At 41.2% G+C, this 15269-nt stretch overlaps 1 protein-coding gene across 1 annotated transcript in view; it reads right to left on the bottom strand.

The window, feature by feature from the left end:
- The window catches only part of LOC122814359 (integrin alpha-X-like), an 845034-nt gene that overhangs the window by 180481 nt on the left and 649284 nt on the right, over positions 1-15269 (bottom strand). The window contains exon 9 of the mRNA XM_044086945.1: positions 10921-11065. Coding sequence (XP_043942880.1) covers positions 10921-11065 — 145 coding nt within the window. The remainder of the gene's footprint in view (positions 1-10920; positions 11066-15269) is intronic.

Below are 15269 nucleotides of genomic sequence, written 5' to 3'. Positions count from 1 at the left end.
TCACAATGATTTCTACAGTTATATAGGCTCACAGTATAGCATTACTTTGCACCTTACAACATTACAGCACAGAGTGCACAGCTCACACCCATTGCTTCAGTTTCCTATGCTCAAGTATAGCAGCACTGTGCACCTTACAACATTATAGTACATTATACACAGCTCACAATGATTCCTACAGTTACCTAGGCTCAAACTATAGCAGCACTGCACACTTTACAACATTGCAGCACAAAGTACACAGCTCACAATGATTCCCACAGTTACCTAGGCTCACACTATAGCAGCAATGTGCACCTTACAACTTTACAGCAAAATGTACACAGCTCACGATTCCTACAGTTACCTAAGCTCACACTATAGCAGCTCTATGTATCTTACAACATTGCAGCACAATGCACATAGCTCGCAATGATTCCTACAATTACCTAGGCTCACAGTATAGCATCCCTTTATACCTTACAACATTATAGCAAAGTGTGTACAACTCACAGCCATTCCTGCAGTTACCTAGGCTCACAGTATAGCAGCACTGTGAAACTTACATTACAGCACAATGTGCATAGCTCACAATGATTCCTACAGTTACAGATGCTTACAGTATAGCATCACTTTTCACCTCACAGCATTTCCTATTGTTACGTAGGCTCACAGTACAGCAGCACTGCACACCTTACAACATTACAACAGAGTGTGCACAGCTCACAGCCATTCCTACAGTTACCTAGGCTCACACTATAGCAGTACTGTGCACCTTACAACATTACAGCACAACGTACACATCTCACAATCATTCCTATAGTTAGCTAAGCTCAAAATATAGCAGCACTGTGCACCTTATAACATTACAGAACAATGTACACAGCTCTCACCCATTCCTATGGTTACCTAGGTTCAAATTGTATCATCACTGTGTAGCTTAGAGTATTACGGCACAACATACACATTTCTCAACCATTCCTATGATTACCTAGGCTCATAGTATAACAGCACTGTGGACCTCACAACATTACAACACAAAGTACACAGCTAACATATTTTCCTAAAGTTAACTAGGCTCAGAATAAAGCAGAACTGTGTACCTTATAACATTACAGCAGAGTGTACACAGTTCACAGCCATTCCTATGCTTAGCTATGATCACATCATAGCAGAACTGTGCACCTTACAACATTACAGCACAATGTACATAGCAGTCAGCCATTCTGTGGTTACGTAGGCTCACAGTATAGTAGCACTGTGCACCTTACAACATTACAGCACAATGCACACAGCTCACAGCCAATCCTATTACCTAGGCTTACAACACAGCATTACTGTGCATCTTATGATATTACAATAGACTGCACACATTCCACAGCTATTCTTATAGTTAACTAGAGTCACAACATAGCAGAAATGTCACTTACATTATAGAATACTGCACACAGCTAACAGACATTCCTATGGTTACCTAGGCTCACAGTACTGCATCAATGTGCACCTTACAAAATTACTGCACAATGTAAACAGCTTGCAGCCATTTCTATAATTGCCTAGGCTTACAACACTGCATCACTGCACCTTACAATATTACAGTAGTGTACACAGCTCACAGCCAATCCAATAGTTACCTAGGCTCACATTATACCATCACTGTGCACCTTACAACATTACAGCAGAGTGTACAGAGCTCAGAGCCATTCCTATTGTTACCTAGGTTATATCATTGCAGCACTTTGTACCCTACTATATTATGGTACAATGCAAACATCTGTCAGCCATTCCTGTGGTCACCTAGGCTCATAGTATAGCATCACTTTGTGCTGTACAACATTACAGCACAATGTACACAGCTCATTTCATTATTACAGTAACTTAGGCTCACTGCATACTTTACAATATTACAGCACAATGTATATAGCTCATAGCCTGTCTTAATGTCACCTAGGCTCACAACATACCAGCATGGCGTACATGGCTCATAACCTCTCCTGCCAATACCTAGAGTGACAGCATAATAGCACTGAATGTCTTTGGTTTCAACTGTGCAGTCAGCATGGCTACAAGAAAACACAGTAAGATGCTGAGCGGAACTATGTTATTGTATTACACAGGCAGTACAATTCAGAAACATATGCAATGCTTTGCACTCATTACCTGTCCATACATACTACAAGTTTATATACATACAAAAATCAACTTGAGCAAAGCGTAGTAAAAGGCTTGTAGAACGTACCACTCTTTATTGCATAAAACCAATAACTCAAATGTGCTTTTGAGTTCTTGGTTTTGTGCAATAAAGAGTGGTACGTTCTACAAGCCTTTTACTCCGCTTTGCTCAAGTTGATTTTTGTATTTTGGTTGGATTTGTTGAGCAATTGTTTCCATCGCTTTTTTCCGGTTTAAGTTTATATACATCTCATCAAGACTAGCAACTAGCCAAATCTTAGCTGACAAATTCAGTTTCAATTCATCCCTCCCTCTCACTCTTCTTTTGAATCGCGAAAACCCCCTTTCTCCAAAAATCATTATGGACCAGATAGTAAAATCTCTAGCCAAAAAAAAAATTGCTTTGTGAGCCCCAGACAGTGTACCAGGATGTATCCTAGTTAGTACAAAGTACTACATTGCTAAACCTCTCCTAAAACTTTTTTCTCTTTATGAGCTAGGTATATGAACCCAGGGGTATGGCCATCATGTTGCCACTTCACAAGGTAGTTTGCAACTACTGTTCCACTGATTTCACCAGGATCATCTATAATATAACAGAATATAACCTGGTCAACTTTATAAACAACAAAAATGGTAACCTATACCCCTGACCCTAATCAGCTTTGTGACAGATAGATCCTGTTTTCTTAATTTAGTATATTTCTTTCAAAATGTAATAGAAGCAATTGATCTGCTGGAGAGATAGATATGTGTTCCAGACACAGACCCCCCCCCCATGGAGCAGACTTCCCATCCCATGAAGCTGAGTTTGTCTATTACCCAATTTAAGCACAACCTAGACCAGTGAATGGGGAAGAGGAAATTTACACCAGGCTTGGCACCCATGTTCCTTATGGATAAAGACAGATTATAAATGCCTTACCCTAAATGTCCTGTTTGGATACAGGATGTCATTATTTGTTCAGGAAAACTTGTCTAGGTTATGAAAGGTCCCCTGAGACATTAGCCTAGTAGCAATCTATGAATCTATAAAGGCCATTCTGTTTACACTGCCTATTTGTACCTCAGTAAAGCCTTTGATATAATTCCCAATGCTGGTATTATTGGCAAACTCACTAGTCTAAACATAAAGCCTTACGTCACCCATTGGGTTGCAAACTGGCAACTCCAAATGAATGTAAAGAGAGTTGGTTGTGCTTTCTCATCTAAAAGGCACATCACTAATGGTATTTCACAGGGCTCTTTCCCAGCTACCCTCAACTTTGCATGAAAGCAATTGTTGAAGTCAATGGTTAACCATGTTTGCCAGTGAATGTAAACTGGTTGCTGTTTTTGACACTCCAGAGGAGACACTTTCTCAAGAAGTGCTTGCCAGAACCAACACTTGGTGCCAAACATGTAATGGGAAACAAGTCTCACTTAAGACTCACACTGTCATTAGAGATCTCAGTACTTTGTCAGAAATGAATTAACCTTTCATTCTGCTGTGAGAAACATTTCTGCAGTTTGTTTCTAAGTAGTGGGGATATTTGTAGCATTTCAATATTCAGGCTTGTATTTGGGCCTAGTGTTTGTGGAGGCTGTGTGTCTGAACACATATTCAGGGACATCTTGGTTTAGCCAAAGCCATCAGGCATTTCAGTGAAAGATAATTGTTTAAGGTCATTGGCTGACTGAGGTCACCTGGACTACAGCTTAGACTAAGCACCTCATTGGTTCTTTTGAGCTTTTTTCTTAAAAGTTGTCTCAGGTTTCAACTTTCTGTTACCTAAGAAGTTAAGTTGTGAGTGTTTCTGCCATTTCACACTGAGCTAATCGAAGGAAGGACACTGAGCAAACTTGGAACTATAATATATAACATTAAGTATCCTGTTTTTTGCTTATTTTGTTCTTTATTTCTTTGTTAAGTATAGCACTTTGTGTACTGTATATTTTTCTAATTAGTTTCACTGTGTGTGAGGTATTAACTGGAAATTGTCCACTTTTATTAAGCATTTGTTGGGTTGTTTGTTTCTGTTAACTTGTTGCAGTTAAAACTCTTTTTCTAGAGGCTCCTTTAGCTGTTTAAAACTTTCATTTAAAGGTTCACTGCTGCTTTTCTGCTGTGAGAAACATTTCCACAGTTTGTTTCCTACCCTCTCTCCCTATTGGTATGGTGTTTTTGTAGTTGGTGGCTTTGCAGTTGCCCGCCCCTAGTGTAAATTTGATCTGGGACCGTCCTCCCAGTCTAGTGTCATTACCTCATTCTACCCAGTACAGGGAGAGCATTTGAGAAGGCCAATCAGCTTAGTTTCTGCTACTCCTTTCTCTTTTTCCACTAAAAAAAAAAAAAAAAATTTCTAAGCTTGTTTCCTGCCTTTCCAGTGGGTAGTCTAGCCTGGATATAGATTTGTTGTGTCCAGGACTATTTGTAGGCTTCTAGGTCCCTAAGCCTTTCTGTGTTGGAGGGAAGCCTTCTAGCTTAATTTTATTTCTTAGAATTAGCCAGTTTTTTGTTTCAGCACTTGTTTAGAACTTATTGTAAGCACTAAATAAGCTACAAATTACTACAACACTCAACTTTCCTCACTGTCTAGAGGAAAACAGTTTCTAGTACTTAACAAATAAGCACCTATTCAAGCATGTCTAAGGGTCAGCTCCCGGTGTTTTCTCCTGTCTAGCTGATGAATCTGGGCATCTTGGGACAATGCAGTAATTGCCTCATGTACACAGATAATCCTCTCCTCCTACCACCCAACACTACCACCTGTGAGAGATGCACTTATATAACCAAACTGGAAGCAAAGCTCTCTTCACCCAAGACTGGACTAGACAGTCAAGAGGAGAAGGTAAACACTTGCACCACACCACAATCAGCACATAGTCCCTCAAAACCTACACCACCAAAACACACACATAGAAACACAAAACACACATCTACATTTGCGGCGGCTCTCAGTAAAAACATGCCCAAGCAACAGGGACCTTCAAAGCAGAAACACAAGCAACCTCCACCCCCCCCAACACAACCCAAATGACACATAGCCCACAAACTCAGTGTGCCACTCAACCACAGCCCATAAGGCATAACAATGTACCTAACACTCTAGTCATAGGTGACTCTATAGTCAGGCACACTGATGTTCCACTCACCAGGCTAAACAAGGAGAAAGTTACTGTCAGCTGCCTGTCAGGTGCCAGGATCCGCCACATAACGCATGCACTCAGGTCACTCCACAACAAGTACAAATATGACTCTGTCATTGTCCATGTTGGTGTGAATTACCTGAGATGTACCTCCTTGGATTACATGAAAAGGGACAGGGAGGAGCTGTCCGATCTTGTAGCCCAGGCAGGTATGACCCTAGCCCTGAGTAACATCCTGCCATCACCCAGAATGATACCACAGTACAAGGACAAAATGATTGACTTCAACAATTGGCTAAGCTTCTGGTGTCATTCTAAGGGGATCCAGTATCTGTCTGCCTGGGATGAGATGATCGACAAGCCACGATGCTTTGCCAGAGATGGCATGCACCTGTCGCCCCTGGGATTCCGGATACTGGCTAAGGCTCTAGCCACCCCTATAGTGCCTTTTTTAGGCAAGGTTCAAATGACAAATTCACCACCCTAACAGGTACAGGCAAGAAGAATCTGAGGGTATTGCTACTCAATGCTTGAAGTCTAAACCTCAAAATGCACTCTCTCGAGGCACTCCTTAAAATGGAGAACATCGACATCTGTGCAGTGACAGAGACCTGGTTCAAGGCACCAGAGAGTACCCCTGCATTACCAGGCTATAATTCATACCACACCTTTCGGCCACCTAACATGGACCGAAACACTAAAGGCGAGGCGTGTCCATATTCATTATGGATATCCACACCTCCAGGCTAGTTGCTCAGCATAATGCATCCGAAATTATCCAAGTGCAACTAACTCTGGGCAAGACCACAATCCAAATTGTAGCTTGCTACAGATCCCCCACCATGCCCCAGGATTCCCACTCCTCATTTCTTAATACACTGGAAAATATTAGAGTACAACCTAACACCCTAATAACGGGCGATTTCAACTACCCTACCATTAACTGGGGAAACTACTCATGTACCAACTCTTGTGCTCAACGTTTTCTGGAATTCATAAATTCCAATGCCATGGATCAACTTATCCACACCCCCACCAGGGGCAGCAATATCCTAGACCTGGTTATTACCAACATGGGCAACCGGTGCTCCACACCAGAGGTCAATTCCTCGTTGGTCAGATCCGACCACAAGCTAATCACCCTAGACATCCACATCCCTCCCCCATCATCCATTAGGGAAACCACAGTAAAAAATGACTCCAAAGTCACGCTTCTTAAGACAGAAGTGGCAAACTTCACGACATCCATGCTGACGGACAATAGAGGTATGACTGCTGAATCCTACACAAATGCACTTTATAAGCACTTACACGAGTGCATGGATCATGCAATCCCTAACAGAAGGCTCAGTGCTAACTTTACCCCTCTGTCATCCCCTAAAGAGCCCATCTCTATACCAGAAGAATGCAAAGTTCCTGTAATCACGGCTGCACAGGTAAAAAAACACACTATCCAAAGCCAAGAACACAGCATCCATGGGACCTGACGACATCCCAGGCTGTGTTCTACATGAACTACAGAACGAACTGGCACCCCACCTAAGTACCATGTTCAATCATAGCCTCACCTCAGGCTATGTGCCCACTGAATGGCACACAGCAACAGTTATCCCACTCCACAAAGGGGGAGCCACCACAGACCCCGGAAACTACCGCTCCATTAGCCTAATGAGCCTGGTCTGCAAAGCTATGGAGCGTATCATCATGGAACTTATAAACAATGACATTGGTAATCTCCAAACTCAGGACCCCACCCAGTTTGGGTTTGTAAAAGGCAGATCATGTCTCCTAAACCTAATAGACTTCTTTGAAGCAGTCACCAAAGTTGTAGATGAGGGTAAGGTGGTTCACACAGCCTATCTAGATCTCGCCAAGGCTTTCGACACCATCCCCCACTCTGGAATTATAGATAAACTCACTAAACTAGGTATAAATCCCTATGTCACAAGATGGGTTGCCAACTGGCTCACTGACAGAACCCACACTGTGAAAATAGCAGACTCCAAACCCAACTTCAGACCAGTGACAAGTGGAGTACCACAGGGTTCAGTCCTGGTTCCACTCCTGTTTGGTATCTACTTCTCTGAAGTACAGGCCAACACAGAAGGTCTTTGGCTAATGAAGTTTGCAGATGACTGCAAATTAGGAGCCATAATCAAAACTCCAAAAGATGTGGACATCCTACAAAAGGGCCTTGCTGAGACAGATGCCTGGTGTCAAAGCCATGGCCTCAAGCTCAATGCCAAAAAGTGCATTGTCATCCCTTTTGGTAAAAACTCAGTACCCATGAACTACTACATAGGTGGTAGTCTACTTAACACCGAAAGTGTGATAAGAGACCTTGGGACACAGGTGGACAGTAGTCTCTCCTTTGATAATCACATAGCCACAGTAGTCAGGAAATCCTTCTATGTGGCACACCTCATCACAAAAGGTTTCTCATCCAGGAAAAAAGAGGTCATTGTTCCCCTCTACTCGTCACTCATTAGACTCATTATAGAGTACAATGCCCCTTTTGGTATGTACCTCACAAGACATCTACAACAACTGGAAAGGCCACAGAAATACCTCACAAAGAGGATTACTGGCCTCAAAGAGATGCCCTATCCAGACCGTCTAAAAAAACTGCAGCTTTACAACGTTGCATATCGTCTACTCAGAGGCGATCTCTGCCTACCACACACAGCTATGTCAAACCCAGGGCTTTTAGACATGCTCCACTTAAAGAAATCCCAATCCCTATGAGCTACACGCTCTAGGGACCTAAACCTCGTCACCACAATAAGCAGAACATGCTGGAGGGATAGATTCCTGTCCCAGAGACTTCCCATACTCTGGAACAAACTACCTATCTATATCAAACAAAGCTCCTCATTAGCACTCTTCAAGAAAAATCTTGATGATTGGATGGGAGATAGGAAATTCACCCCGGGGATCACTTCTGTGGCTCTGCTCGACAGTGGCACAGGAAAATAATTTTCTTGGGTGGCGAAAGCCAGGATACATTTGGCTAGGCTTATAGAGGCCCAAGTGCCAGTAGCCTAGTACCTACCTATGAACCTATGACTGTAAATCCTTTGTCAGTTAATTACTAAAGCTATATCCGCTAGGATCAAGGATGCCATAATCACCCTCTATTTTTCTCTTACCAGGCCAGTTTAGAATACAATGCACTATTGGAAAGTAACTTTTCAAACACCTTGCTTAGCTAGAAACATTGTTACACTTTCTAATTAAAAAGAATTTAAAGAATTAAGTTTCCTTAGCTACCCTGGCAGACTAACAAACCATTTGTCTTTCTTTGATACCTGCTCCTGTGCAGTGATCTTGACATCTCTTTACAAGCAATGAAAAATCCTGTCCTACTAGACCACCTCAGAAATACTGACAATACTAAAGGCACTTGCTCTAAAGATCTCAGCCTTCACTGCAACATAAAGAAGACTTCTTGAAAGAATAGGTCCCCACTCAAACCACCGCCTACCTATGCAACAAGTGCACCCTCCATGTCAAACAGTGCAAATCGTTGGCCTCCTTCAGGCTCGCCTTAATGATTGAATGAGTACCCATAAATTTAAACATGGGACATGCAGCATGGTCCTGACTGACAGGGGTGGCGAATCCACACACTAAACTCTCTAGGTGGCATCCTTAGGCACTGTATGGTCACACAGACTGTTTGCCTAGTGAGTCCATGAACCTATAAGTTAAAATACTAGTTATACAAAATGCATTTCTTGAATGTTTCTTGAAGAAAATCAAAAGTGGATGGTTAGAACAGAAAGAGTGGAATGCCCAGTTTTAGTACTCTACTAGAGGTTAAACCTCAGTGATTTAAATTCACCTATGCTGAACTTATCAAGTGATATCTGTCATAGAAAATCCCTGGCAGTGCAATTTTTGTGTGTGCATTAACAGTGATTAATTGAGTATAGTATATTATACTTTCTTTGTGGTTAAGCAACCATGAAATTATTTTTCTTTATTGAGGGGGTATGGTGGTGAAGCCCCCAATAGGGAGTGCAGGAGCCGCACAGCAAAACAAAACACTTTTTACAAATGTTTTGCTGAGTTGTAGGTTTAACTGTTTTTTTAAACCCTTATATACTTGTAACTTGACAAAACACAGGTGCAGTGTCCAACTTCCTGCTGTTCCTTTAAACATGTCCCAGGTCATACCTGAAACCACATACCCATAATTAGTAGACATTCTCTAGCTATCAAGAAAAATAAAATAAAATAATATAAACAACAGAAGTACAGGGCTGAATTCACAAAGGTACTATGAAGGGGTAGCCACATGACCATGCTGAATGCTAATGAGGCATTTTGGGGGGGATGCTAATTACTCATGTGCTCTCTCTCTACACAGCTGGGTGATTCACAAAAGAGTCAGCAGGACCATTTCCACCACATCATGCTAGCAAATACAGCCAAAAGACAGTGTTCCGCTGCCAAACACAAACGTGATGAGGGGAACCACTAGACACCAGGACATACTTTAAAAGTGCCATAATGGCACTGACATCAAAACAAGGACTGGGGGCTAGGGGAAACCGCCAGGCACCAGGAATTAATGTGTAAAGTGCTGTATTGGAACCAACATTACTATGGGGATAATGGGTTGGGGGATACACACTCTACACTGCTGTATTAGCACCAACATTACTATGGGGATCAGGGACAGAGGGATAATCTAGACATCAAGGAAAACTACACAAAGTGCTGTAAGGCACAGAATAGTGTAATAGGATTGGGGGTGGGTGGGGTGACCATCGAAGACACTCTAAAGTGCCATAATTGCACTAACTACAGTACAGGGATCAGGGGATGGGGGGATCCAATGGTCACCACAGAATACTGTAAATGCTGTGATGGCACCAAAGTAGCTACAGAGATGAGGGGACGGTGAGATCCACCAGACACCAGGGAGGTAGTGTCACAATGGCAAGGACATCATAACAGGGACTGAAGGTTGGGGGAATTCACTAGACCACCAGGGCCTAAAACATATGTGCCATAATAGCACTAAAAATATTACATGGGTGGGGGTAACCACAGAACTGTAGGTAGGGTAGAGACAGGTACAGGGACAGTGGTGTGTGTGTGTATGTGTGTGTGTGTGTGTGTGTGTGTGTGTGTGTGTGTGTGTGTGTGTGTGTGTGTGTGTTCGTGTTTCTGAACTTATGTGTCTCAGAGAGTGACTGGGGAGATGCCACTGTCATCATGAGCAGGAGGTTACTACTGCAACTGACGGTTGTACCTGTGATTTAGGATCTAATTGCAGCTAGCATGTTTCTGAGTTGAAATTGCCACATCACACTGGAAGGGCCTTTAGGAACTTTAATGAACTCCTGGGACACTGTCCAGCTGCATAAATGTCAAGAATGTTTAGTTTCATAAATCTGCAGTTCCTCTACACCAAGATTCTTAGCTGAAAGAAAATATTCAGTAGAGTCCAAAAAAATGGAAAAGCATGAAAAATATTTGGCCATTCTATTCAGTGGAATGTGAGAAATGCATACGACACTTAATCATTATTGTACCTCCACCCCTATCCTCACTAAATACCCTTAACCCATCATCCCTAAAAATCAAAATAAATAAGTACAGTATTAAATGAACAATAAACTAAATTACCTTCAATTGCAACAATATTATTTTGAAGTTTTTGCTGGATATTTTCAAGTCCTTCAAAACTGTTCACTTTTAATACGTTACCGGGATGTGAAGAAATGTTTTTCAGTTCTTCTCCTGCATTAGATGTATTGAAGATATTTCCAACCTATAAATGTTAGAAAGTCAGATGAAAGTAAATAAGGAAATAGCATGCTATTCTGTTTAAACTAATAGCAGCCAAGAAACAATTCAGAGTGATAACCATTCTAGATGTTTTAAGACTTGTGATTCTCACTAAGCCACTTCTGTAGAGTAGAAGGATAAAGCACTGACTGTGGCCCAGCCAATTTGTATTTGATACTTTTTAAAATGTATTCCCTCCAAATAATAAACTAACATAACGTGGACCAGTGGATGGGAATTTGCAAATTTACCCCTTGTTTAACACCTGTCTCTAATGGACAGGGGCAGTTTGTGAATGCTTGATGTGTGCAAACCTATATCCATCTGTCCATCTATTCATCCAAAATCCCTTTTTTCCCCATTTTTGCTCATGGGGTCGGAGTGTCACTTCAACAGTGACAATCATTTAGAGCCAATGTTTACACCACCTGGTGGCTAGCGCTGCCGCTGTAGTTCATCCACATCACACACGTACACCCACACCTATAGCCAATTAAGAGTATCCGATCCACCTACTGCATGTCTTTGGAATGAGAGAGGCAACCGAAGCACCCAGAGGAAACCCATGCAAACACAAGGAGGACATGCAGACTCTGCAGAGATGGAACCAAGAATTGAACTGGGGTGCTTCTTGCTGTGAGGCTACAATGCTATCTGCTCCACCACTGTACCACTTGTGTACAAGCCTATACCATAACCATAAAATTTATTGGGGTACTGACACACCAGTAATAGGTTCATAGGTTCATACTAGGCTATCTGCCCAAGGGCATTTACAAGCCTAGCCCATAGTTATGTGGCTTTCGCCACCCCTTCAGTTTGAATAAAAACTAAAACTATGCTTTCTGTTTTTCTGTGCCTCTGTCAAGCAGTGACACTGAAATGGGTATATCTTATCTCCCTCCATTCCCCATCCATTGGTCAAAGGCTCTCCAAAGGCCACCCTCGGTCTTGTCTGCCTCATATGTATGTCCATAATATTTTCATAAATTTGGGATAAAATTGGCTAGGCTTAAAATGGCTCATGGGATAGTAGCCTAGTAACAATGTACGAACCTATGATTACTGTCTCAGGTGATTGACAGATAAGCAAGGTAGGAATGGGCATGCCATCCCAGTTTGGAAGGCACCCATTAATATTATCCTTAAGGGGTGGTGTGGTCCAAAGAGGGGTGATGCCCTTGGTCATAATCAATAAATGTGGGGGAGGGGGAACATTTAGTAGGTAAGTTATAAACAAAAATCCCCCAGGATGGAAGCACCAATGAGCTGAGCCTCCAGGACACCCTTACGGTCTACAAGCAAATACCCAGTAAGTTGAAGGGGTTGGAGAGCAGCTTGGACACTGGGTTTTGGGAGTTAGGCTAGTAACACTGAGGTCCAAAGGGACCAAAAGAAAAAGACTTGTGATCCTCACAAATTCGAAGGTCTTCGCAATTACACTTCTCTTTAAAATAATATCTTCTTTTTTTTTTGAGTTTACTTATGGGTGTGTGGGTGGCAAAGGCTAGAAATGAAGAGGCACCAAATTTATAATACTATACAATGTCTGCCGTATGTGTTTATATTCCAAAGATGAATACAGAAAAATAGGAAGAAATATAGTGTAGTGCTTTAGTTTGTTTCTAGGGTTATTTTTCCTTTCATAAAGTGTCATTTTATTGTCAAACAGTATTTTTTCTTTTTTTGCTTCATTTTGCTCTGGCCATCAGTTTTCCCACTGGTCCATTCATTCTCCCTTGCTGAAGACATTGCAACTCATTCATTCCATGATAACAAGAATCAGCTGAGCTAGGAAAAGGACTATCGTGTACATGGAGGAATGTGGTTTTGGACCTTATGCCCTTTCCCCCAACTGCAAATGCCCCCATCATCAAGGAACTGATATACAGTGTGGTCTGGACTGCCACCTCTGTCTCTACCTGTGACATAATCAAAGTCCAGCCTCTCCTGTTAGCTGCATCTTTGGGTGAGTCTTGACCCATATTAGGACTTTAACCACTGGCGAGTTCACAGGAACATGCTTCCCATACCATTCCCCCTTGGCAGAGAGGTCAGTAGACTCCACTCCTTCATTCCTCTTTCACCACATCCCTCTTTTCCAGTACCAGGACTGCTAAGTGAACTCCAGTCACTTAGGTCTCAGTCAGAGTTCTGTCCCTTCACGCAATACAGCTAGATAGATATGTTCTCCGACATACCAGTTTTTTTATACATTTTATGTGGATCAATGCCGTTAAACTACAACACATATGTGATATATGGCAGCAGTTTCTTTTCCATTCCTGTCAGCACTGCAAATTAATCTAGTGATTGCATCTTTTAAGGTAATTGATTCTCAGAGTTTGCCTCAGTGACCTTTCCTTGTGCCAAAATCACATCCCTAAGCCTGCCCTAGATATTACAAAATAACTTTGAGAAACATTATACAAGAAAAAGCATATGTTGTACTGTTCAAGATGCAGCCATATATACATTAGCACTTCTACACACGCATGGACACACACACACACACACACACACACACACACACACACACACACACACACACACACACACTCTGAATCTTGGTTAGGATGAGTTATTTACCGACTCATATCTCATACCATCTGGGCAAGAATCCATCTACGATCTCAGTACACAAACATACACACACACACACACACACACACACACACACACACACACACACACACACACACACACACACACACACACAGACACTGCATCTTCGTTAGGATGAGTTAGTTACTGACTCATGCCATTCCATCGGGGCAAGAAGAATTCATCTACAATCTCAGTACAGTGTGTCACACACACACACACACACACACACACACACACACACACGCACACGCACACGCACACGCACACGCACACACACACACACACTCCCCCAAGCAAACAGACACTTGGAACAATAAAGATTTGGCCTAGTAGATTAGTCTTTGAAAGTATGGGGTTTTATTAATTCTACTAAAACTGAGACTCAGGTAATTGGGTCAAATTGGAGTCAAATTTCATATAGTTTCACATTGTGCCTTGACTGCTTCAATGATCATGGAATTTTTTTGAGGTGGTGACACTTCTTTCTTATCGTTAAGGCTGTGTGATTTTAAAGTCACTAAGTTCAGAACCAAATGTTTTAAAATCTTTTTATGTGCAGCATTGTCCCAGTTATTTTCTTTTCTGTTTACAGACTTAGTTATAAAATTGTGCCAGCTGCAAGAAAAATAGAGATGTTTTAGGTGAAAGTAGAGGTAATGTGGTCCTAACCCTTTTTCATGATCAGCATTTGCAACAGGATTTGTCAGACCAGCAATCTCTGCTTATAAAAGTTAGTTTTGTAGTGAAGAAGGTTGGTGTTGCAAAAAAATCAGCATCTTCAGCTGTTCTGTGGTGTGAACAGACTGTGCATTTCTGTCCAATAATAATAATAATAATAATAATAATAATAATAATAAAAATAATAATAATAATAGTAGTGTCATGAGTATGTTAGGTTCTTTACTTAGAAGATAGGACAGAGACTGTCTTTCCCACTTCTTTTTATAGCTTGCATTTATTAGTTTCAAGAACGTAAAATCTAGGAACTTAACAATAAAAACAAAAATAAAGGACAACTTTTGACATTCAGAATTATACCCATAGAGATACCAGAACAACTATAAATTCTAGAAGGCCTCCCACAGTAAAAAGATGTGATGATGTCATTCTAAAACCCTAAAATATTATTAAAATAACTTGCAAAGTCATGTCAGATTATACAAAATATATCTAACTAAATGTACAGGTAAAGAAAACAAAATATTTGCTAAGATATCCTTCAGGAAAAAAAAATAAACGCATTTCTTATAAATTATCATTCATGATTTTCCAGGTTTCTTAGATAATTTTCAAAAATGTCTGCTATTTCCAGCAGTTTTAAAAAATGTGACTGTCATGTGGATCATTCCTTAAAAAATAGAGGTTTTTCTACAAGCCCAGTTACAAATTTATTTATTTATTTTACATTTGTTTACTGGGATAGTCCGACTGGATACATGCCCATTTTCAGCAGAGGCCCAGGGCAAAAAGCTCCAAACAGACAAAATTTGCACAGTTTAGATAAGTTTGATAACATTAGAAAAATATAAAAATATAAAGAGAGAGAAAATACCAAAGTGATTCTGTACAGTGGTTTCGTA

Source organism: Protopterus annectens, chromosome 10.part0 (assembly GCF_019279795.1).
Source record: "Protopterus annectens isolate FY-2018-M chromosome 10.part0, PAN1.0, whole genome shotgun sequence".
In the NCBI taxonomy this organism is placed as follows: Eukaryota; Metazoa; Chordata; order Ceratodontiformes; family Protopteridae; genus Protopterus; species Protopterus annectens.
This window is presented reverse-complemented; position numbering and strand designations above follow the sequence as displayed.